Genomic DNA, 24,297 nt, shown 5'->3' on the forward strand with positions numbered 1-24,297 from the left:
AGAGGGGGTCTTATAGAAACATACAAAATTTTGAAAGGGATAGATGAGATAGTAGAAAAGCTGTTTCCATTATTAGGTGAAACTAGAACTAGGGGACATTCCCTCAAGATTCAGGGGAGAAGATTTAGGACGGAGATGAGGAGAAACTGTTTTTCCCAGAGAGTGGTGAATCTGTGGAATTCTCTGCCCAGGGAAGCAGTTGAGGCTTCTTCACTAAATATATTTAAGATACAGTTGGATAGATTTTTACATAGTAAGGGAATTAAAGGTTATGGGGAAAAGGCAGGTAGATGGAGCTGAGTTTATGGACAGATCAGCCATGATCTTATTGAATGGCGGGGCAGGCTTGATGGGCCGATTGGCCTACTCCTGCTCCTATTCCTTATGTTCTTATGATGCAGCGACAAGTGCTCTGCGCAGATGCAGTAACGTGCGATCGACGAGACCGGCTCTGGTCAGTTTGCGCAGACGCAGTGAAGTGCGATTGGTGAGACCTTAGCGGTCTGCGCATGCCCATGCTGGCTGGTAACCGGAGGTAGCTGATGCAATTGAACAACGTGAGGTGTTGGCGGTACAGGTAGACGGTCATTCATCGTTGGCGCCCTAAGCTGATCTGCACACGGTAAGGATATCTGGTAGGATTTGGTGCCGGAGGATGCAGGGCTTGGAGTTGTGTGTTGGTCAGATTCACGTGGGCTGGGGTCCTGTAAGAACTGTAGCCGGCCTGGGCTTTGCTTCTTCCTATAGGTGCTACCTGGCCTGCTGCGTTCCACCAGCATTGGTTTATATGGAGCATTCGTGGGTGCGGTGACATCTGACTTGCCTTTGCCTATTTATTTTTCGGGTTGAGGATCGCGGGCAAGGATACAGCATTTATTGTTCATCCAAAATTGTTCTGGAGCTGGGTGACACAGCAGGCTGGTCGGAGGATATTTAATAGTAAAACATAATGCAAGGTCTGGCAATAAAAGGAAGTCTGCAGATGCCGGAAACCCGAAGTAGAAAATGCTAGGAGCACTCAGGCCAGGCAACGTCTGTAGAAAGCGAAACATACTTCATGTTTTAAGTTTCAGATTCCTACAAGACCAAAAGCTTTTAGTTCTGTTTCTTCTTCTTCTTCTTCTTCTTCTTCTTCTTCTTCGCTGATGGTACTTCACTTCCTAAATGTTTCCACCGTTTTCTGTTTTTTTTTTCATTTTTCAATCTTTTTTATTGATTTTCAATATTGATTTTCAAATAAAGAATATACAAATCGGAAGAGGAGTTTAGCAAGTAGATAATATACTGTTAATATAATGTGGAATTTACTGCCCCAGAGAGCTGTGGAAGCTACTACACTCAATAAATTCAAAACGGAGATAGACATTTTCCTGGATAAAAATGGCATTAGGGGATACGGTGAGCGAGCAGGTAAGTGGACATGAGGCTAGGTTTAGATCAGCCATGTGATCTCCTGGACCAGTTTTCGATAGCCTGGATGGGTCGGAGAGGAATTTTCCAGATTTTTTCTCCTCAATTGGCAACTCGTCCCCCCCCCCCCCCGGGTGATCACATGGGTTTGGGTGGGATGAATAATAAAATAAAATGGGCGGCATGGTGCCCTGTTGGTTGGCACTGTTTCCTTGTGGGATTCGGTGAAAACTAGAGTTAAGATTGGATCAGCCATGATCTTATTGAATGGCGGGGCAGGTTTGAGGGGCCGATTGGCCTACTCCTGCTCCTATTCCTTATGTTATGATGCAGCGACAAGTGCTCTGCGCAGGTGCAGTGAAGCACAATGGACCAAACCGGCTCTGGTCGGTCTGCGCAGACGCAGTAACGTGCGATTGGCGAGACCTTAGCGGTCTGCGCATGCCCATGCTGGCTGGTAACCGGAGGTAGCTGATGCAATTGAACAACGTGAGGTGTTGGCGGTACAGGTAGACGGTCATTCATCGTTGGCTCCCTAAGCTGATCTGCACACGGTAAGGATATCTGGTAGGATTTGGTGCCGGAGGATGCAGGGCTTGGAGTTGTGTGTTGGTCAGATTCACGTGGGCTGGGGTCCTGTAAGAACTGTAGCCGGCCTGGGCTTTGCTTCTTCCTATAGGTGCTACCTGGCCTGCTGCGTTCCACCAGCGTTGGTTTATATGGAGCATTCGTGGGTGCGGTGACATCTGACTTGCTTTTGCCTATTTATTTTTCGGGTTGAGGATCGCGGGCAAGGATACAGCATTTATTGTTCATCCAAAATTGTTCTGGAGCTGGGTGACACAGCAGGCTGGTCGGAGGATATTTAATAGTAAAACATAATGCAAGGTCTGGCAATAAAAGGAAGTCTGCAGATGCCGGAAACCCGAAGTAGAAAATGCTAGAAGCACTCAGGCCAGGCAACGTCTGTAGAAAGCGAAACATACTTCATGTTTTAAGTTTCAGATTCCTACAAGACCAAAAGCTTTTAGTTCTGTTTCTGCTTCTTCTTCTTCTTCTTCTTCTTCTTCGCTGATGGTACTTCACTTCCTAAATGTTTCCACCATTTTCTGTTTTTTTTCATTTTTCAATCTTTTTTATTGATTTTCAAATAAAGAATATACAAATCGGAAGAGGAGTTTAGCAAGTAGATAATATAAAAGTCATATTAACAGCAATAATAAAAACAAAGTATATAATGTCAAAATCAAATAGGTAAAATATTATGCTGTTATATATACAATGGTCAAAAAAAACTACAACTCCTCATAGCAATCATATAAAAAGATTGGAAATAAGCCCACTAACTAAACTGAAACAAGAAAAAAGAAAGATCGGGCAATCCATTTGAGGATAAAATTAGAAAAAAAAGAGAGAGAAAAAAAACACATCCTTCCAGTCATCTCCAAACCTTCATGGATAAGGATTTTCCCCAAAGAGAATAAAGAAAAATAAATAAATAAAAATAAATTAAATCATATGAAAATATTGAATAAAGGGTCGCCAGACTTGTTCAAAATAAGGATGTATCAAATGTCCGGCTTCTAAATTTCTCCAAGCTTAGACATGAGATAATGGAGGAGAGCCAATAGAAAACAGTAGGTGGGTTAGATTCTTTCCAGTGTAGCAAAATAGCTCTCCTAGCCAGTAAAGTTGAAAAAGCTATCACATGTTGGGCGGAAGCAGACACTTTGCTTGCTTCCTCTGGAATAATCCCAGAAATTGCTGTAAATGGATTAGGTTGAACATCCATATCTATAACTTTAGATAATATTCCAAACACATCCCTCCAAAAATTATTTAAACTTACACAGGACCAAAACACATGAGTTAGAGTAGCCACTTCTGCGTTACATCTGTCACAAATAGGGCTTATGTTAGGAAAGATATGCACCAATTTATCTTTGGACATATGGGCCCTGTGTACTATCTTAAACTGAATTAAGATATGGCGTGCACAGATAGGTTAATTATTTTTTTTTTAAATTTTATTTACCGGTAATTGCATTTTTAAATGATTACAAGTGTAGAAAAAAAAAGTATGTGACCCTTCCCCCCTCCCCAGATAGGTTAATTATTGACTAAATAATAAATTTTACTCCATTGATTATTTGAAAGTGAATGTTGAAGTTCTACTTCCCAGGTGCGTTGAACCCTATCATTAGGTGATATGCAAGCATTCATTAACTGTTTATAAGTGATAGCTATTAATTGTTTTTGAAAAGGTTTAAACTGAAAAATAACATAAGCCAAATTTAAAGAGCAGGCCAAGGGGTAATTTGGTAAAAAATTCCTAACCTGTAAATAACTGAAAAAATGTGTATTAGCGATATCATATTTATCCATTAACTGTGAAAAAGACATTAAACAATTTTGTAAAAACAAATCTAAAAAAGTTTTTATTCCCTTAATTTTCCATGTTAAAAAAGCCTTATCCAAAGTTGATGGTTTAAAAAAGAAATTAGAATAAATATTACTAGAAAGTAGAAAATCATTTAATTAAAAAAATCTATGAAATTGAAACCAAATTTTCAAAGTATGTTTAACAATAGGGTTAAGAGCTTGTCTACCTATTCTGGAGAGCGAAAACAGAAGAGGAGCTCCTAATAAATCTGTTTTTTTTTATTGTGGGTTTGGGCCAGACCAGGTATAATGATATCTTTCATTCCTTCAAGGTCAGTCGTAAGCCAGATGGATTTTTACAACAGTCTGTTAATTTTATGGTAATTACTCATTACTGGCTTTATAAATTTAAGCTCCACTGCTACCAGAGTAGCATTTGAATGGTAGTCTCTGGTTTCTTAAAGCCACTGGGTTGCTCAATAGCCTATCTAAGACTGATACCAGCGGTACCAAAGAAACAGATACCAGGAAACAGATAACAGAAACTAGATAACAGAAGCACAGACGATTCTACAGGTATAGAAATCTTGAGTAACACACACAAAATGGTGGAGGAACTCAGCAAGTCAGTCAACATCTTTGGACAGGAATAGGTAGTCATCATTTCTGGCCTGAAATATCAACTGTTCATTATCCTCCATAGATGTTTAAACATTTTGATTTTGATTCTGAATCTCTCTCCATAGGTGTTGCCTGACTTGCTCAGTATTTTTGGGATCTTTGATTTTTGTTTCAGATTTTCAACATCTGTGGCTTGCAGAGTCTAGAAATAGTTTATTATTTGTATATCAAATGCAGTGGCTGCCCCTCTCACTTCAGAAAATTGTCAGTCCTTGCATTGCTCAATAATAAATTTTATTATTGCACCAGAATAATAAAATTTGCCCTCTTAAACTGTGTTAGTTCTGCAAAATATCATTGTTATGTGCCATGGGCAATCATGGTCTTTCTGTGACCATGATTGTTCTTGGCAAATTTTTCTACTGAAGTGGTTTGCCATTGCTTTCTTCTGGGAAGTGTCTTTACAAGATGGGTGACCCCAGCCATTATCAATATTGTTCAGAGATTGTCTACCTGGCATCAGTGGTCATATAAACAGGACTTGTGATATGCATCCGCTGCTCCCATGGCAGGTGGTGAAGAAATGTGACCCTGATCGAGGGGCTAGGCAGGTACTACACCTTATCCAAGGGTGACCTGGGGGCCAATGGGGTGAAGGAGGGCCTTATTACCAGCTTTGGTAGAATTGTATTTCCACCCTGCCACCCAACTGCAACATAACAGCATACAAATTGAACACTTGAAGGTGGTGGGGAGAGTTGTGATTGTATTGGCTGAGTCTATAACCCTCTGCAGCCTCATCCGATCTTGTAAACTGGAGGGCTCACTCCAGGCCGTGTTGCCTTTAGAAATTTGCAATTTATAAAAACATACCAAATCCCCTCAAACTTCTAACGAAGTAGTCTTCATGATTGCATTGATGTGTGGGGCCCTGGACAGATCATCTGAGATGTTGAAACCCAAGTTACTTAAGGCTGCCCACCCTTTCCACCACTGTCTTCCCCAATGAGGACCAGTGAATGTTCTCCCTACTTTACATACACAATCATTGAGTGCGAGTTTGTTGCTGCAACACCACTCATCTAGCCGATCTGTTTTGCTCCTCATCGTCATCTGGGATTCTAAAATAACAGTGGCGTACCTGGTCTTCTGTGATTTTGGGGAACTGATGGATCCTCCACTCAGAACTTCTGATAGTAGATGGTTACAGAAGGTGCATCCTTGTCTTTGGCACTTGTACCAGGTGAAGAGTTTTAGGAATTGTCTTCCTGTAAGTGTTTAATTGCTTTCATAGCCGGATGTGGCAGAACTGCAGAGTTTTGATCACATCTAATTTGGACTGTGAGATTCTGTTTGCTGTATGCTCTTGTTAATTAGCACACCTGTTACATCTTCAACGGGTTCCCTCTCCCAACTTGCTCATTTCCCCACTCTGACCTTTTACCTTTTACCTGCCTGTTATTTCCCCTGGGTCCCCTTTCTCCTGTGGTACCCTCTTCTCTCTGATCAGATTTCTTCCATTCCAGCCTTTGACTTTTCCCATCCACCTGGCTTCACCTATCACCTTCCAGCTAGCCTCTTTCCCCTCCCTTCCGCCCTTAATTCTGGCATCTTCCTTCCTTCCTTCCTTCTCAGTCCTGAAGAAGGGTCTCAGCCCAAAACATTGACTATCAATTCATTTCCGTAGATGCTGCCTGACCGTCTGAGTTCCTCCAGCATTTTGTGTTCTTAACCTTACCAGATTGTTACCTCATTTTTATACATGCCTAATGCCATGTGTGGCAAATTCTTGTACACTATTCATTGAAGCAGGTTTTGGGGACAAGTGGTGTCAAAAGGTTACAGTCTCAAGATGGCACAGAACTGTGACCTCTGTTGAAGTTGTAACCAAGTTTTAGTTGTTTCCCCCCCCCCCCCCCCCAGTGAATATTTTTAGTGTTTTGTTTGGGTTTGTAGGGATGGTTTTGGGGACAGAGAGGTTTGTCAGGGGTCAGCTTGGAGTTTTAGGGACAAAGATGTTGGGGAATTGGAGGTCAGGCTTAAGTGTCCTCATCGTATTCAAAGGAGAGTGACGCAGCAATGAAGGATATGGGGCATCCCTGTGAACCCGGCTGGAATGTCTGGCTGACAGACGATGGATGTTGGCTCATTTTAGGGTCAAGTTGTCAGCAGCTTCCAGAGTCAGAGTTCGGTTCAGACAGAAGGAACAAGGTCCAATGACTGCCGTGCGTTCATGAATGGTGAGACCAGAGTTCCAAGGCCTAGCGTTCAGAGTCCTTTCATCAGGGAGGATGGAGTTGGAGGTGAGTCTGAGAATTGAGGCCCGAGGCTCCAATTGGAAGACTAAAAGGTTGAGGCCCATTGGCCGGATTCGTGGGTCTGCTGGGGTAGTCGAATACCCAATGCCTGTGTGTCCACATCCGAATCTGGGTGTGCTGGAGGCTGAAGAATACGGGCTGACGAGCTTAGAGGACTGTGTGTGTGCATGGGGGTGAGGAACGGGACTTACTTTGCTGTTGTGTGGAGCATTGTGGGCTTGCTCTGTTGACATCTGTAGTTGGGAAAGTGCTTGAAGCTATCATGAAAGAAGAAATAGCGAGGCATCTAGAAAGAAATGGATCCATCATGCAGACACAGCATAGTTTCAGCAAAGGCAGGTCCTGTTTGACAAACTTACTGGAGTTCTTAGAGGATATAATGAGCCCAATGGATAGAGGGGGAGAGATGAATGTTATTTACTTGGATTTCCAGAAGGTATTCGATAAGGTGCCAGCACATAAAAGACATCCATAAGATAAAGATGCATAGAGTTGGGGGTGATGTATTACATGGATAGAGGATTGGTTAATCAATAGAAAGCAGAGAGGTGGGATATGTGGGTGTTTCTCTGGTTGACAGTCAGTGGTGAGTGGTGCCGAGCCCACAACTCTTCATGATATTCTTACTAACCATATAGTCAAATTAAGAATTATAAAGCTGAATCGTTAATTGCAAAAAAAACACCAGAAAGGGGTCCATTCTCATGAAACAGTCTAACGCGCAATGTTGGAGCTCACAGATGAGGCCGTTTGTCCACCATCGACCTCCATCGATCGTCGCTGACCTTCGGACCCTTGGTCCAAGTCCACTCCGTCCGGCTGTCTACCAACTCTCTCCATTCGCATCTTCTCTCCTCATCTCTTCCCAGCAAAAGACCGCAAATTCCTGGCTCCCAGACACACAAGAAAGAACAACATCCTGCTCATTGGTTAACATGCCCCATTATCTTTAGTCATAATCCAAACATTGCTGCTACAGAGAAACCATTACCTCAGCAGTGGAACATTACAGAGAAGCCATTACATTAGCAGTGAAACCTTACTCTGTGTTACATACATTAACGATCTTTGAAGAGGAGACTGAGTGTAGTGTATCTTAAGTTTGATGATGACATTAAATTGAGTGGAAAAGCAAATTATGCAGAGGATATGGAGAGTCTGCAGAGATATAGATAGGTTCAGTGAGTGGGCGGGGTCTGCCAGATGGAGTACAATGTTGATAAATGTGAGGTCATCCACTTAGGAAGGAAAATGGAAAATCAGATTATTATTTAAATAGTAAAAGATTGCAGCATGCTGCTGTGCAGAAGGACTTGGGAGTGCTTGTGTATGAATCACAAAAGCTTGGTTTGCAGGTGCAGCAGACTATCAAGAAGGCAAATGGAATGTTGGCTATTATTAGAGGGATTGAATTTAAGGGCTGGGTGGTAATGCTGCAACTGTATAGGGTTTTGGTGAGGCTGCATCTGGAGTACTTTGGGTAATTCTGGTCTCCTTACCTTGAGGAAGGATATACTGGTTTTGGAAATGGTACAGAGGAGTTTCACCAGCTTGATTCCAGAGGTGAGGGGGTTAGACTATGAGAGAATGAGTTGCCTGGGACTGTAATCACTGGATTTCAGAAGGATGAGAGGAGATCTTATAGAAACATATACAGTTATGAAAGGGATCGATAAGACAGAGGCAGGAAAGTTGTTTCCACTGGTAGGTGAGACTAGAACAAGGGGACTTAGCCTCAAGATTAGGGGGAATAGATTTAGGATGGAGATGAGGAGGAACTGCTTTTCCCAAAGAGTGGTGAATCTGTGGAATTCTCTGCCCAATGAAGCAGTGGAGGCTACCTCAGTAAATATATTTAAGATAAGGTTGGATAGATTTTTGCGCAGTAGGGGAATTAAGGGTTATGGGAGGGAAAGAGCAGGCTTGACGGACCAGATGGCCAACTCCTACTCCTGTTGCCTATGTTCTTATCTTGACACTGAAATGTGTGACGACAATTGTGGTCTAACCCCGAGATGCAAACAATACATTTCACCATATGTTTCAATAAATCTTGCCATACTTGAAGTTACGGACGGTGGCAAAATACAATTCTGATCTTGATTGTCCACTTTGTCCTGCAAATGCATTGTTTTAAGCTGGTAGATTTGTTCTGAAATTGCCACGTACCACCCAGTGATGGGTGTGTACAGTGTGAAAATAAGAATTTCATTACATTAAAGGGCTTTCTTCCTTCTAACATATTTATAGACAGTTTCGGTAAAGTATTGTTAGTATTGCCATACCAAGAAAGCACTTTTGAATTATAGTCATGTTTGTAATAAGCATGGTAGGTAATCTTTATCCAGCAAGGGGCCAGGGTAGCACAGTGATTAGCACAGCATTTTACAGTACAAACAACCTGGGTTCAATTGCTGCCGCTGCCTGTAAGGACTTTGTACATTATTCCTGTGACCATGTGAGTTTCCTCTGGGTGCTCCAGTTTCCTCCCACAGTCGAAAGATGTACCGGCTGTTAGGTTAATTGGCCATTGTAAATTGTCCCGTGATTAGGCTCGGATTAAATTGGGGGATTGTTGGGCAACATGGCTCAAAGGCTTGGAAGGGCCTATTCCACACTCATTAAATATTTTTTTAAAAAGAGGACAATATTTGTATTTTTGCTTTAGAAGTAAGCATTATAGCATTATACAGTACATCAGAGCCAGCTTCTCCATCCTTTTCAAAATGGTACCAAAGGATTTTTTTTGCATCCACTGAGATGGCAGATGAGTCCCCAATTTATTTCTCCTCAGTTATTCTCTAATGTTAATGTAAAAGTACAGTACTGTACCAGTTGCTCAGTTTTGCTTCTAGTCCTTGAATCTTTGAATTGGTAACCCACCTCCTACTGATTTGTGTAAAAGCTTTCTCAAGAGACCTCGTCTTACACTAAAGGCAACCTTTACTCTTGTACAGTTGTACATGCAGAAATCTAGAAATATTAGACAGTTCTTCAGATTCATTTATTTTTCACATGTACATCAAAATATACAGCGAAATGTGTTGTTTGCATTAACCACTGACACAACTTAAGGATGTACTGGGGACAGCCTGCAAGTGTTATCATCTATGCAATTATAGTGGGCAGGAGAAGTTCATGTTTACTGGCATTGTTTGTGAACAAAATTAAGCACTTGGCAGTAATGTTATAGTAAAACTGACTTCTCGGTTTCTCGCAGATCGCCATTGGAAGCATTCAGCATCATGGGGGAAAGCAGAAATGTTGAGGAGAAGATCAGTCTTATCAGACGAAACTTGCAGGTGTGACATTATGCAAATATCATTGATAAGAAATAAATATTTTTCTTTCTGTTTGAATACATCAATTTGATTACCGGGAATACTGGTGAATGCAAATATCATTGATAAGAAATAAATATTTTTCTTTCTGTTTGAATACATCAATTTGATTACCGGGAATACTGGTGAATGCAAATATCATTGATAAGAAATAAATATTTTTCTTTCTGTTTGAATACATAGATTTGATTACCGGGAATGCTGGTGAATGCAAAGTTAACTGGAACTTTAAATGAGTTGAATGTTGAAATATGTTGAAACCCTAACCTTCTTCTCATTATCTTGAGCTTGTAAATATAAATCTATTAAAACTTCTCACCCTGAATAATGTGCAAACTGCAAACCATGTAATTTTGTCACTGAAAGTAAATATATGGCGAAAAGATAAAAAGTGATATAATATTTTGGTAAAAAAGCACAGAACAGTATAACTGGTAAATAAGTTGGTGGATAATTGATTACATTTTGAGGATCAATTCACTTTTATGTCTATACGTTCTTGAACTGCAGTCATTTAATCTTATTATATATTTTGCATTTTCAGCAAAAAAATCAGTTTAAGAATGTATTTTTATGCTTAATATATACTTAAATAGTTCAACAATTTTTTTTCTAGGAGGTCTTGGGTGAGGATAAGTTGCATTCCATTCTGCAAGAGCGAGACCTGAATGTTTACTGGGGAACAGCCACAACTGGAAAACCCCATGTAGCATACTTTGTGCCGATGTCAAAGATCGCTGACTTCTTGAAAGCTGGCTGTGAGGTGAGAAGATAGGCAAATAGGAAATGTGCAGATTTTTTCTCCATGGATGATTTTGTTGAAAGCTGGCAGCATAAATCAGAGTCAGGTTTATTATCATTGGCGTTTTGCAGCAGCAGTACAGTGTGAGACATAAAAATTCCTGTAAGTTACAAAAATGTAGTGCAAAAGAGGGAAAATACCGTAGTATTGATAGGTTCGTGGACCGTTCAGAAATTTGATGGTGGAAGGGAAGAATCTGTTTCTAAAATGTTGAGAGTAGGTCTTCATGCTCTTGTACCTCCTCCCCAATGGTAGTAATGGGAAGAGGAATTGTCCTGGATGGTGAGGGTCTTGTTGATGGATGCTGCCTTCTTGGGGCACTGGCCCTTGAAGATGACTCAAGAGTGGGGGTGGTTTCGTTGGAGCTGGCTCAGACTACAACCCTCTGCAGCCTCTTTCGATGCCGCACGTTGGAGCCTCCGTAACCAAGCCATGATGCGTCCCGTCGGAATGCACTCCACCGTACATTTGCAGAAATTTTTAAGCCTTTGGTAGTATGCCAGATCTCCTCAAGATCCCAATGAAGTGGAGCCGCTGTTGTAATTGTATCAAAATGTTGAGCCTGGGATAGATCCTCTGAAATGTTGGTGTCCAGGAACTTGAAGCTGCTCACCTTTTCCACTACATCGCTTCAATGAGGATTGCTGTGTGTTCTCCCTTCCTAAAGTTCATGACCAGTTCCTTGGTCTTGTTGACGCTGGGTGCGAGGTTGTTGTTATGACAAGTTGCATGCCATCTTGGACAATGTCTCCCATCCACTCCATAATGTACTGGTTAGGCACAGGAGTACATTCATCCAGAGACTCATTCCACCAAGATGCAACACTGAGCGTCATAGGAAGTCATTCCTGCCTGTGGCCATCAAACTTTACAACTCCTCCCTCGGAGTGTCAGACACCCTGAGCCAATAGGCTGATCCTGGACTTATTTCCACTTGGCATAATTTACTTATTATTATTTAATTATTTATGGTTTTATATTGCTATATTTCTACACTATTCTTGGTTGGTGCGACTGTAACGAAACCCAATTTCCCTCGGGATCAACAAAGTATGTCTGTCTGTCTATCTGACACCACTCAACTAGCTGATCTATCTTATTCCTGTATACCTCCTTGTTGCCATCTGAGATTCAGTCAAGAACAGTAAAGTGATCAAAATTAGAGATGTCTCTTCAGCTGTGTCCAGACACACAAGTAGCCCGGGTCAGCATTACCTTGGAGGTGTTGATTGTCAGTGAAAGCAATACATTATTATTGCTCTGCGCTGAGTGTGGTCTTCCGATGAGGAAGACAAGGAACCAGTTGCAGAAGGAGGTACAGAGTCCCCAGTTTTGAAGCTTGTTGATTATTAGTGAGGAATGATGATGTTGAACACTGAGATGTAATCGATAAACAGCAGACTGAGGTCGTGTATTGCTGTTGTCCAGATTTTCCGAAACTGAGTGGAGAGCCAGTGAGATGGCAAATTGCACTGGGTCCAGGTCCTTGCTCAGGCAGGAGTTAATTCTAGCCATAACCAAGTTCTCAAAACATTTCATCACAGTTAGGAATGTTAGTTAGTTAGAGATACTGTTAATTAGAATAGGCCTTTCAGGCCCATCCCTCCATAGTTAACCCTAGCCTAATCACAGGACAATTTATTATAACCCCATTAACATAATAACCAGTATTTATTTAGAATGTGGGAGGAAACTGGAGGACCCAGAGAAAACCCACACATTCCACGGGGAAGACATACAGACTCCATACAGATGATGTTGGAATTGAACTTTGAATTCTTGATGTCCTGAGCTGTAATAGTATCTGGTAGCCCATCGTGCTCTTCTTGGGCACTGGGATGAATGATACCCTTTTGAAGCAGGTGTGAACCTCTGATTGTAGTAGTGAGAGTCTGGAGATGATTTTGAACACTCCAGCCAGTTATTCAACAAAGATTTTCAATACCTGGCCAAGTACACCAGTGGCTAATTCCTCAGATTTGAAGAAGAATCCCTGATAATTCTGCTTTTTAAAAAATTCCATTATACTCTGTCATTGTTGATAGCAATAGCACCTTTCATAATCTAGGGCTTCCATTAGTCAGGGTTGACCATGGGTGTTGAGTCTTAGCTGTCTACAGGATATGCAAGCCAGGGCAGTACAGTATGGAGAACAAGCTTTTACCATGTGTCACACTCTCCATCCACACATCTGATAACCCAAAAAGTGACAGAGACCAATACTGTTTGGCACCTGCAGTGTTGGAGGAGTTGCCAGTCAGAGTTGAACTCAATATAGCACTGCCTTTGGGGATTCCAGCTCTGGATTTTTCCCTCGGAGTTTACTCCGGAAGCCTTCTCCACGAGTGGGAAGAACTGCAAGGCAGTGAAGGTTTGAGACTGGAATTTTCCTTCTCCTAGATGAGCTGCCAACCATGGATGATGAGCCCCATCTGCCCGAAGGGACAAGTTTTAAGGTGCCAGCAACCCACCTTTGCCGCTTCTCCTGAGAGTAGAAACAGTTCCGCCAGGCTTAGTAGCTAAGCCACACGTGAAGGGCAGGAGTTGGACTTGGTTGGTCAGAGTCTATTTGAAGTGTGCGCTGTTGCAAGCATTTAATAGGTAGTAGAAGCTTATCCTTATTACCATCCCCGGCTATAACAATCTTAAGGAACAGTCTTTCACAATACAGCACCTTAAACAGAATGGATCAGTGAGTAGTATGCAAGAAAATAAACGATTCCGATAAAATAATATGCACGAGATCCTGCAGATGCTTGAAATTCTGATGATGGATCTCAGTGATCTTTATTCCTCTCCATAGATGTTGCCTGACCTGTTGAGTTCCTCCAGCATTTTGTGTATTACTCCAATCAAGTGAGTGGATCTTAGGACAGATAATCAAAATTTTGCTAACAATAATTTTAATGACCTTCATAAAGGCCAGTGGAGAGTTTAACAGAGGGAGTTCTTGAGTTTAAGGATTAGCTGAAAGTAAAAATCTAAAATTCTTTTATCAATATACATTGTGAGTACCGAATATTTTTAATTGAGGAAAAACTCTGACTTGCGACTTACTTAGTTGTATTATATCAAGCTTACAAACATCCTGAGAATAAAACTTGTTGGACTATGGAGCACATTTTTGCAAAGATGGTGGCAGTGGTCTTCATGATGCCTAAATGGAGAAAATTTCTGTTGTTCTTTTCTGGATGTGGGACTTGCAAAGTGTCACATCATAGTAGTGAACATGTGGAAAGAGTTTAAAAATCTGGAAATGTCATGAGTTAGCCTTCTGAAGCATTGTGCAGGATCTCAAAATGTGTGAAAATCTTCTAGGAAAGCCATAGCACATTCCAGAAATAGCAGAAATTGCAATAAAAAAATTCTTACAAACAATTAAAATCTCTGTTTTCCCCTTCTGCTTCAGGTAACTGTTTTATTTGCTGATTTGCATGCTTATTTGGACAACATGAAAGCTCCTTGGGAGCTGCTTCAACTGAGAACGAGGTACTACGAACATATTATAAAAGCCATGCTGGAAAGTATAGGTGTACCAACAGAAAAACTCAAATTTGTGAAAGGGACCGATTTTCAGTTAAGCAGGTAAGGTATCAATATCTAAATGGGGAAAAGATTATTTTCATTTCATAGATTGAAAGTCTTTATTTTGTTTGGCTGTAACAAGTTAACTTCCCTCAACTTCACTTGCCCCATCATTGAAAAGTTCCCACAACCTATGGACTCTCTTTCAAGGGCTCTTCATCTGAAGTTCTCAATATTTATTGCTTTTTTTTTGTGTTTGCACCTTGTTGTCTTTTGGGTTGGGGTTTTGGGGTTTGATGTTACAACTGCCGATTTCCATGTGGACGATCTGTTAGTTTTTTTGTGTGAGGGAGGGGGTGGGGGTGTTTTGGGTTAGCAAGTTTTGTTTCTTTTTCATGTGGGGAGTGGATGATGATTTTTTTTCTTTCAACACCCCCCATGATTTTTTGTATTTCACGGTTATCTGGAGAAGACAAATATCAAGAGTTGTATTGTACATGCATACTTTGACAATAAACTGAACCATTGAACCTTTTGTACATTGGTTGAATGCCCAGATTGGTGCAGTCTTTCATTGAGTTTATGATGGTTATTGTTCTGTAATGGATTATTGAGTTTACCCATAAGAAAACGAATCTCAGTGTTGTATATGGTGACTTGTGTGTACTTCGATGATAAATTTACTTTGAACTTTGAACAGTTTCTCTAACTTCAGCACGTGTCTGTGTTTTCAGGGAATACACTTTGGATGTCTACAAGTTGTCTTCTGTAGTGACCCAACATGATGCCAAAAAAGCTGGTGCGGAAGTAGTTAAACAAGTGGAACATCCTCTCCTCAGTGGTCTCCTGTATCCTGGGTTACAGGTAGGAAGGGGAAAGACTGATAACAAAGGGAATGTACATGGTGAGGAAAAGGGGCTCTGACACCTGTGATGATGTCCAAGAAGGATTCCTGACACGATATGTGGACCTGCTGACTAGAAGAGAGGTCAATCACAAACACAAAGTCTACAGATGCTGGAAATCCAAAGCAACACACACAAAGTGCTGGAACAATTCAGCAGGTCAGGCAGCACCTACAGAAAAGAATAAACAGTTGCCGTTTTGGGCCAAGAACCTTCTTCAGAACTGAGAAGGAAGAGGGAAGTTGCCAGAATAAGAAGTTGGTGGTGGGTGGAGAGGCTGACTGGAAGGTGATAGGTGAAGCCAGGTAGGTGGGAAAGGTAAGGGCTGGTGAAGAAGTAATCTGATAAGAGAGGAGAGTGGACAATGGCAGAAAGGGAAGGAGGAGGGCACCTGGGGGAAAGTAATAGGCTGTTGACAAGAAGGGAAAGGTCAGAACGGAGAATAAAGGAAAGGTTTATGCTGGATAGACGAGAAGCCATTCTGGATCTGCTACTAGGCAATGAACCTGGTCAAGTGACAGATCTCTTGGTGAGCATTTCGGAGACCGTGACTACAACTCCGTAATATTTGGACAAGGAAAGGAGCAGACAGTATAGAATAGTCTTTAATTGGGGAAGGGCAAATTAGGATTCTATTGGGCAGGAACTGGGGAGATACTGGGGATGTATGCGCAGTAAGCATAGAAAAAACTAAAGTGCTGGAACCTGTCGAGGTTAAGGAAAAGGATGTGTTGGAACTTTGGAACAACATTAGGCTAGATAACTCCTTGGGCTGGATGGGTATACCCCAGGTTATCAAGGGAAGAGATCGCTACGCAGTTGGCATTGATTTTTGTATCCTCACTGGCCACGGAAGTCGTAGTAGAAAATGGAGGGTGTCACATGTAATTCCTTTGTTCAGGAAAGGTAATAGGGATAATCCTGAGAATTATAGACCACTGAATCTTATATCAGTGGTGGGCAAACAATTGGACAGGACTGTTGAGCATTTGGAGAAGCTTAGTCTGATTAGAGGCAGAAAGTATGGTTTTGCGAGGGACTAGTTGATCCTCATGAGCCTGATTGATTTTTCCAGAAAGTGACAGAACAAATCAATGAAGGTAGAGTGATGGATGTGATATTTATGGATTTTAGTTTTCCACCCACAGTTCAAAGGCATACCGGTTGGTAGGTTAATTAGTCGTTGTAAATTGTTCTGTGATTAGGCTAGGATTAAATTGGGGGATTGCTGAGTGTCATGGCTCAAAGGGCCTATTCCACACTGCATCTCAATGAATAAATAAAGGTTGGCAGAACATTGTGGCCAAAGGGCCTGTACTGTTCTATATTCTTTGAGCATGAAGCAGATTGAGAATGCATGCTTGCATGCACGATATATGTATTATTTTAGTGAGCCCCATCATAGCAGTCAAATTTAAATTCCTATCCATATCACAGCTGAAATTTATTAAAGTAAGGGATATCTTTTCTCTTAAATCTTTGTTGTCAATAGATTGACAGGAATTTCCATTTCTCATATGTAAATTCGTGGGTAATTAACCAGGTGTTCAAATGATGTCTGAAATATTACTTATTCATTTTTGATTTTTTTTCAGTCATTCATTTATATTTTAATAAAATCACAACCTTTTGTAGCCTGTTCAAAACCATAGGGCTGGGTTTCGGTGACATCATCATCGAGAATGGCAGTTTAAGTCACTAGCTCCTCCGGAAAAACGCGTATTAAGCCCCGTTAACCCATCAAATATAGAATTTTTCAAAAGTATTTGAACTGATAAGAGGGGTAAGAATGGGGAAAAAGAATGGAAATAAAAAAAGCGACACTGGAGCCTGCAGCTGAGAGGAGTGCAGCGAGCGGCTCTCCTACCCGAACGCGTGCTAGCGAGACGGACACTGGGCCTTGTTCAGGCGAAGTGGCAAATATGATCGAAATTTTGAAAGAGATAAGGGAGTTCCAGAAAGATATAAAACAGCAGCTACATGATATTAAGTCAGAGCTCACCAACATCAATCAAAAAATAGCGGTGGCAGAGACTCGAATTGTGAAGGTGGAAGATTGAGTTCAAAACGTGGAACAGATACTAAGTAAGACAATAAAAATATTAAATCAACAAGAAGATAAACTGCTTGACCTGGAGGGAAGAATATGGTGGAAAAATAACAGAATTTACAACGTTCCCGAAGGAGCGGAGGGCTTGTGATAATGAGCATAGAGAACTAAAGAGAATGGGCTTCACTAATTTGTTTTTCTCCTCATATAAATCAGGACATAGGAGAGGAGTTGCTATTCTTATCTCAAGTAAGCTAAATTTTGAAAAAGCATTCAAAATGGGAGATAAAGAGGGCAGATACATTCTGGTAAGGGGGAATATAGATGGAAATTCAGTTACTCTATTGAATATATATGCACCCCCAGGAAGTGATATTGGTTTCTTTCAGAAAATTACTGATATTATGGTAGTGGAAACAGAAGGTCTCCTGATATGTGGGGGAGACTTAAATTTACAGTTACAACCAAACTTAGACTCTTCCAATAGAAAAACCTATGAAACAAAATCCTTACATAAGAAAGTTAATACACTTTTTGAGGATGTTGGTCTAATTGATATATGGAGGGACCTTTTCCCCGACAGAAGGGATTACACATTATTCTGCTCCCCATTCTGTATATGCAAGAATAGACTATTTCATAACATTTGGAAAAGACAAAGACAAAATAAACACCTGTGGAATTGGGACAATAGATGTAAGTGACCATGCACCTATATATTTATCTGTTGAATAGTATCCAAAGAATACTATTTGGAAACTAAATTCAAGTCTACTCAATGATCTGTACTTTAAGGAACAAATTAAAAAAGAAATTGGCCTCTACTCAGAATTTAATGATAATGGAGAGGTTTCACCTCCCATTTTATGGGATACTCTGAAGGCTGTCTTAAGAGGGAAAATTATAACAATATCTTCATACAAGAAAAAAATAAGGAATAAAACATTAGAGGAATTACAAAATAGGCTGAAGGAACTAGAGAAAAAACACAAATTGAATTTGGTACAGGATACATTAGGGGAAATTTAAAGAATTAGGAATGAAATTAATAGTTTGGCTATACAAGAAATCAGGAAAAATTTAATGTTTCTGAAACAGACATTATGAAAGTGGATCAAAGTCTATGAAAATACTGGTGTGGAAACTGAAAAAAAGAGATAGCAGAAAATACAATTCATAGAATTAGGGACCCAAGAACGAAAATGATAAAAAATAAGCTAAGTGAAATTCAAGAAGCTTTTGAAGTGTTTTATAAAACTCTATATTCCAAAGTTCCAGGGGGAAGCATAACCCAAATTACCACCTTCTTGAATTCTCTAGAGTTACCCACTTTAAGTGAAGAACAAAATAGAATGATGACTGCTGACATAACTGAAATTGAGTTAAAAGCTGCAATTAGTAGTGTTATGTACCCTGTAACTGGGTGTCTGACCAGCAGAGAAAGAAGAATCCATTGGAGTCTGGTGGTACCAATCTAAAGGTGTTGATTGGTAAACTACACAATACAATATCAAAAATGCAAATATACATATAAAACAAGTTAGCAGTAATAAACCTAAAAGTGTAGGAATAATAATAATAAACAAGCTCTATTGATGTCTAGGGGTAAATGAATTGTCATAGGAAAGTATAGAGTTCAGTTCATAAATGCTGAAGTAGTTATGGTTGTCGTATTGAAATCGTTGGAGAGAGAGAGAGCGAGCGAGATGTAACAGCAACTGCTGCGGCAGGCAAACCTTTTGTTGCTTTCTTAATCCGTCACGTCGTTGTGGTCATTCAGTTATGACCCCTCTGGTCTTCAGCTAGACCGTTCTTCTGTGGTGGACTCATCACTCTGGCATGAGTGGACACACAAGTCCCCACCGGCCCTGCTGTAACACTGAGTTTTACTGACCGATCTCCTGGTTCGGTCTCCGAAGTCCCCCACCTTTCTGTGGGTTCCCAACACTCAACCAGTGTCCACTAGTGTGTCTGAAGGGTGTCTCTCCAGACCTGTCTTTTATCCCCACTCACGGGGTCTCAGCTATCCATCAACTCTGAATGACCGTGTCCATCAAATCAGGCCACTCCTGCTGTCTCCTGAGGAATGTTAATGAGCAAAGTAGTAGAAGGTAAATAATCCAGGAAGAGTCATAATACAGTAAATCAACAGTCTCTCTCCCCCTCTTATCTGTAGCAGATGTTCTTGCCTGGGCTTTATAACCATATAACAATAACCATATAACAATAACCATATAACAATCACAGCACGGAAACAGGCCATCTCGGCCCTCCTAGTCCGTGCCGAACACTTAATCTCACCTAGTCCCACCTACCCGCACGCAGCCCATAACCCTCCACTCCTTTCCTGTCCATATACCTATCCAATTTTACCTTAAATGACAATTTATCTCTCTCTCTCTCTCTCTCTCAATAGCAGCAATAGTTCGTAGTTCTCGGGGGGGGGGGGTGGAAATGGTTAACTCTGCACCCCATTGTCCATCAGGTCTGTCCATCACTCATAACAGTAGGCTTAAATTAAGCAAGTCATCAGGATCAGATGGGTATATGGCAGAATTTAAAAATGAGTTAATTCCTGTTTTACTCCCCACACTGAACTGGGCTCTTAAAAAAAAAAGCACAAATGCCACCCAGTTGGAAGGAAGTGATAATCTCAGCTATACCGAAAGAAGGCAAGGATAAAATGGAATGCGGGTCATTTAAACCAATATCTGTTCTTAATGTAGATTATAGGTTATTTACCTCCATCATGGCCAAACGATTAAAGGAGTTTCTACCCATACTGATATGTAACGATCAGACAGGTTTTATACGACAATGCCAAACACAAGACAATATACGAAGGACGCTTCACATTATGGATCATATACAAAAAAATAAAATCAAAGCAATAATGATAAACGTGGATGTTGAAAAGACATTTGAGTCGGTTAATTGGAATTTTCTTTACAAAGTTTTACATAGATTTGGTTTCCAAGACACAATTATTAAAATTATCCAGATACTATATGACAACCCTACTGCTAGGATTAAAATCAATGGATATTTATCAAATAGTCTTACCCTAGAAAGGGGCACAAGACAGGGTTATGCATGGTGTTAAGTATCCCGTAACTGGATCACTTACCAGCAAAGATAGAGAGGTCCGCTGAAGTCTGATGGTACCATTTTCAAACGTTTTTATTTATAAAGGGGCACAAAAGTAAGGTTAATACAAACATTCAGATGCCATAAGTCGTCAATACTCAATCTAAAGCGCAGGTATAGTAATAACCAATAAGAAGTAAACTCTATCGTTGTCTAGGGGTAATGTATATATTGTCCGCTGTATATCTGAAAGTCTCTTGCGGTCACTGCAGTTTCACCAGCTGCCATCTTTGGTGGTGTCGCGTTGGTGCACTTTTGTTAGAAAGAGAGAGAGAGAGATTGAATGAAACAGTTACCCGCCGGGTTTTTCCAACCTTTAGGAGTTCGATTCCGTCTTCTGTCTCGTTGGGGAATGGATGCTCGCTGGTGGCCTCCCCTGTAGCTAAGCCGTTCTCTCGTGGTGAGGTCGCCAATCCCAGGCAAGGAAAAGACGCACACGAACCCCACCACCGGCTGTCGCTATTAAAACGCTGTCGCAGAATTTCTAGCGTGTCTTCTGGTGTGTCTGGGGGGCCGTCTTTACAACCCCTCTTTTATCTGAACTCACGGGGTCTCAGATGTCAATCAGGTTGGGATGATGCAATCTCTCTCCATCTCTCCACCCACGTTGCCCTGAGGGTATACACGTAGTACAGGTCCCAATTCACAAAGGTGTCTCCACGAGACAATGACCACCAGCGCCAGCTTGGCCTCGCCGTGAAACGAGGGACACCGCACGTATCTCTCTCTTCTCTTGGGTCATTGACCCCCCCCCCCCCCTTCACTAGGGCTCTGGTGATTCTCACAATGGAGGGGGCTGGGATCATAACAATGGTCACCGCTACTCTTTGCATTATGTCTGGAACCATTAGCTCAATACATCAGACAAAATGTAGATATCAGGGGAATTACTATTAAAGGGACAGAGCATAAATTGGCTTGTTGTGCAGATGACATTTTGATCTATCTAGGGCAACCAACATACTCTTTACCTAAGTTGATGCAATCCTTTGAACAATATGGTCAATTATCAGGATACAAGATCAACATAGATAAAACCCAATTACTTTCATATTACTATAACCCACCAAGAGAAACTGAAAGTAGATATCCCTGGGAGTGGCAAACAGTCTTTCAAATATTTGGGCATCATTATGCCAAAAGATTTGGCAAAATTATCAGAATGTAATTATCAGCCTTTATTCAAGATTCAAAAACTTTATTGTCATTCTAACCATACATCAGCTCTACAGGGCTGAATGAGACAGCGTTTCCCAGGAGCAGTGCAATCATAACATAACAAATGCAACAGTAAATAATAAACATAACAAACACAACAGCCACATGTCAGTTAAAAACAAGTTATAAGTGTCCAGTGCAAGTTAAAAGTGTCCAAAGCAGAGTCAGGTAGAGCAACTATTTAGCAGTCTGACTACCTGTGGGAGGAAGCTGTTTAGTAGCCTTGTGGTTTTAGTTTTGATGCTCCTGTAATGTTTGCCTGATGGCAGAAGAACAAACAGTTCATGGAGAGGGTGTGAGGGGTCTTTAAAGATGTACCGTGTCTTCTGGAGGCATCGACTCTGAAAGAGGTCTTGGACAGCAGGTAGGGAGACCCCAATAACCTTCTCTGCTCCCCTAACCACCCTCTGCAAGGCTTTTTTGTCGGCAGCACTGCAGCTGGAGTACCAGGTTGTGATGCAAAAGGTCAGCACACTCTCAACCACTCCTCTGTAAAATGTAAAATGTAGTTAAGATGTTAGTGGGGAGTGATGCTTGTTTAAGCTTCCTCAGAAAGTGCAATCTCTGCTGGGCTCGTTTCACAATCCCAGTGGTGTTCCTAAGGTTTTTAGATTTTTTTTTATATAAAAAAAATAAGGAAGATATGGCAAGATGGAACATGATTCCTTTTTTCAGTCTCAGCTCAAGGATTGAGTCTATTAAAATGAATATACTGCCCAGACTGTTATATCTCTTTCAGACCCTACCAATAGAGATTAATCAAAATCAATTCAATGAATGGAACAAGATGTTATCGAGGTATATTTGGCAGGGTAAAAGGCCTAGAGTTTGTCTCAAAACTTTGCAATTAGCAAAGGAAAAGGGGGGATGGGGCCTACCTTCTCTTAGTGATTATTATTTTGCAGCACAGCTTAAAAACATTGACAAGCGGGTACTTCCCATCCCCATACAAGCAATTTTGGCTGATAACAACCTGCAAAGGTACATCAATACTATTGATAACCCATGGGTGAAATTGACTCTTAAAATATGGAAAACAACTATAAAAGAATATAATCTAGAGGGAGATATGACTCGGATTTTACACCAAATAAATTGGATGCTAGGTTTAAGGACTGGACAGCTAAAGGAATAACAGTTCTTTGCAACATAATGAAAGAAGGAACACTGTTCAGTTTTGAAATGCTTAAAGAGAAACACTTACTAGAAAAACAAGGTTTTTATCGGTATATACAGATGTGACAATATGTTAATAAGACGCTTATTGTAACAAAGGCAAGTACATGCTTGATAGAGCTATTTATAAAAGCATATAATTCAGATAACGGTAGTAGAATCATTTCAAGCATGTATAAGGAGTTGTCAAATCTTAAAACTCATTGGACTTCATACATTAAAGTAAAATGGGAGAAGGAAGGAGGGATAATTATATCTGAGGAAGAATGGACAACAATATGGAGATATCAATGGAAGTGTACCAGTTCACAGAAATGGAGGGAATTTGGATGGAAAAATTTAATAAGATATTTTATTACACCCTCTCAGAAATCCCATTATGATAGTAACCTCCCTGTTTGCTGGAGAAATTGTGGAAATCAAAATGCAAATCATATCATATTTTTTGGGACTGCCCTGTTATCAAAGACTATTGGAGGGGGATACACAATGCCTTACAAGACATCTTTAAATGTGAAATACCCTTAGAGAGTAAGACCATATATTTTGGATATATACCTCAAGAATGGTTGAAAAGAGATAAATATTTAATGAATATTCTGTTGGTGGCTGGTAAAAAGACTCTTACCAGGAAATGGATATCACAGGAGAGCCCAACTTTAAATGCATGGATGGAAATTACAATGGACATTTACAAAATGGAGAAGATAACAGCATCTGTTAATCATAAGCTGGAACAATTTTATTCATACTGGGGAAAAATGGTTTAACTACATAATGCCTCATTTGCCTGATTTTATTCTCACAAATCAATGAGTCTGTTGTTTAAAAAAAAAATCACTCTCTACTTGTACATAGTTCTTTCCTTTTGCTTGTTTTTTCTTTCCACTCTTTTCTATGTGTATACCTCAGATAAATACTATGTGGAGATTTGTGATATATATGATATATGTGTACAATGTCTGAAATACATCTTATGGAAATGTTTGATGATGAACTTCAATAAAAAAAAAATTACAAAAAAAAACCCATAGGGCCCTAGGTTAAAATAAACCTGTGATGCCAGCCCTGTTCAAATGTTGAAATGATCTTGTGTGGCAAGTAATTCATTTTATTAACAGCTTTCTTTGTTTTCAAAGCTTCAATATTTTCATTAATTGAAAACTTTAAAAGTTTTATTTTATTTTAATCCCAAGTGTTAACATTGTTTTTTTAAAAATATTTTCTCACTCCTTTTAGGCCCTAGATGAAGAGTATTTGAAGGTTGATGCACAGTTTGGTGGGATTGATCAGAGGAAAATATTCACCTTTGCAGAAAAGGTACTTCTGTTATCAAAATATTTACAGTTATTTGAAATATTAAGCAGTTGGAGTATTGAATGTCTAACTGTGCTTGTCATAT

The 24,297-nt window shown here is 40.4% G+C and overlaps 1 protein-coding gene across 2 annotated transcripts in view; it reads left to right on the forward strand.

The window, feature by feature from the left end:
• The first annotated feature begins 490 nt into the window (after positions 1-490).
• yars1 (tyrosyl-tRNA synthetase 1) overlaps positions 491-24,297 on the forward strand; it is a 55,550-nt gene continuing 31,743 nt past the window's right edge. Inside the window, exons 1-6 of one of the 2 annotated variants that reach the window (XM_073034443.1) lie at positions 491-622; positions 9,952-10,033; positions 10,689-10,835; positions 14,284-14,459; positions 15,134-15,263; positions 24,135-24,215. In XM_073034443.1, coding sequence (XP_072890544.1) covers positions 9,977-10,033; positions 10,689-10,835; positions 14,284-14,459; positions 15,134-15,263; positions 24,135-24,215 — 591 coding nt within the window. In that variant the 5' untranslated portion in view covers positions 491-622; positions 9,952-9,976. Of the gene's footprint in view, positions 623-1,810; positions 1,965-9,951; positions 10,034-10,688; positions 10,836-14,283; positions 14,460-15,133; positions 15,264-24,134; positions 24,216-24,297 lie in introns of those variants that run through there. The other variant, XM_073034441.1, reaches the window with a different exon arrangement.

This window comes from Hemitrygon akajei, chromosome 32 (assembly GCF_048418815.1).
Source record: "Hemitrygon akajei chromosome 32, sHemAka1.3, whole genome shotgun sequence".
NCBI lineage: Eukaryota > Metazoa > Chordata > Chondrichthyes > Myliobatiformes > Dasyatidae > Hemitrygon > Hemitrygon akajei.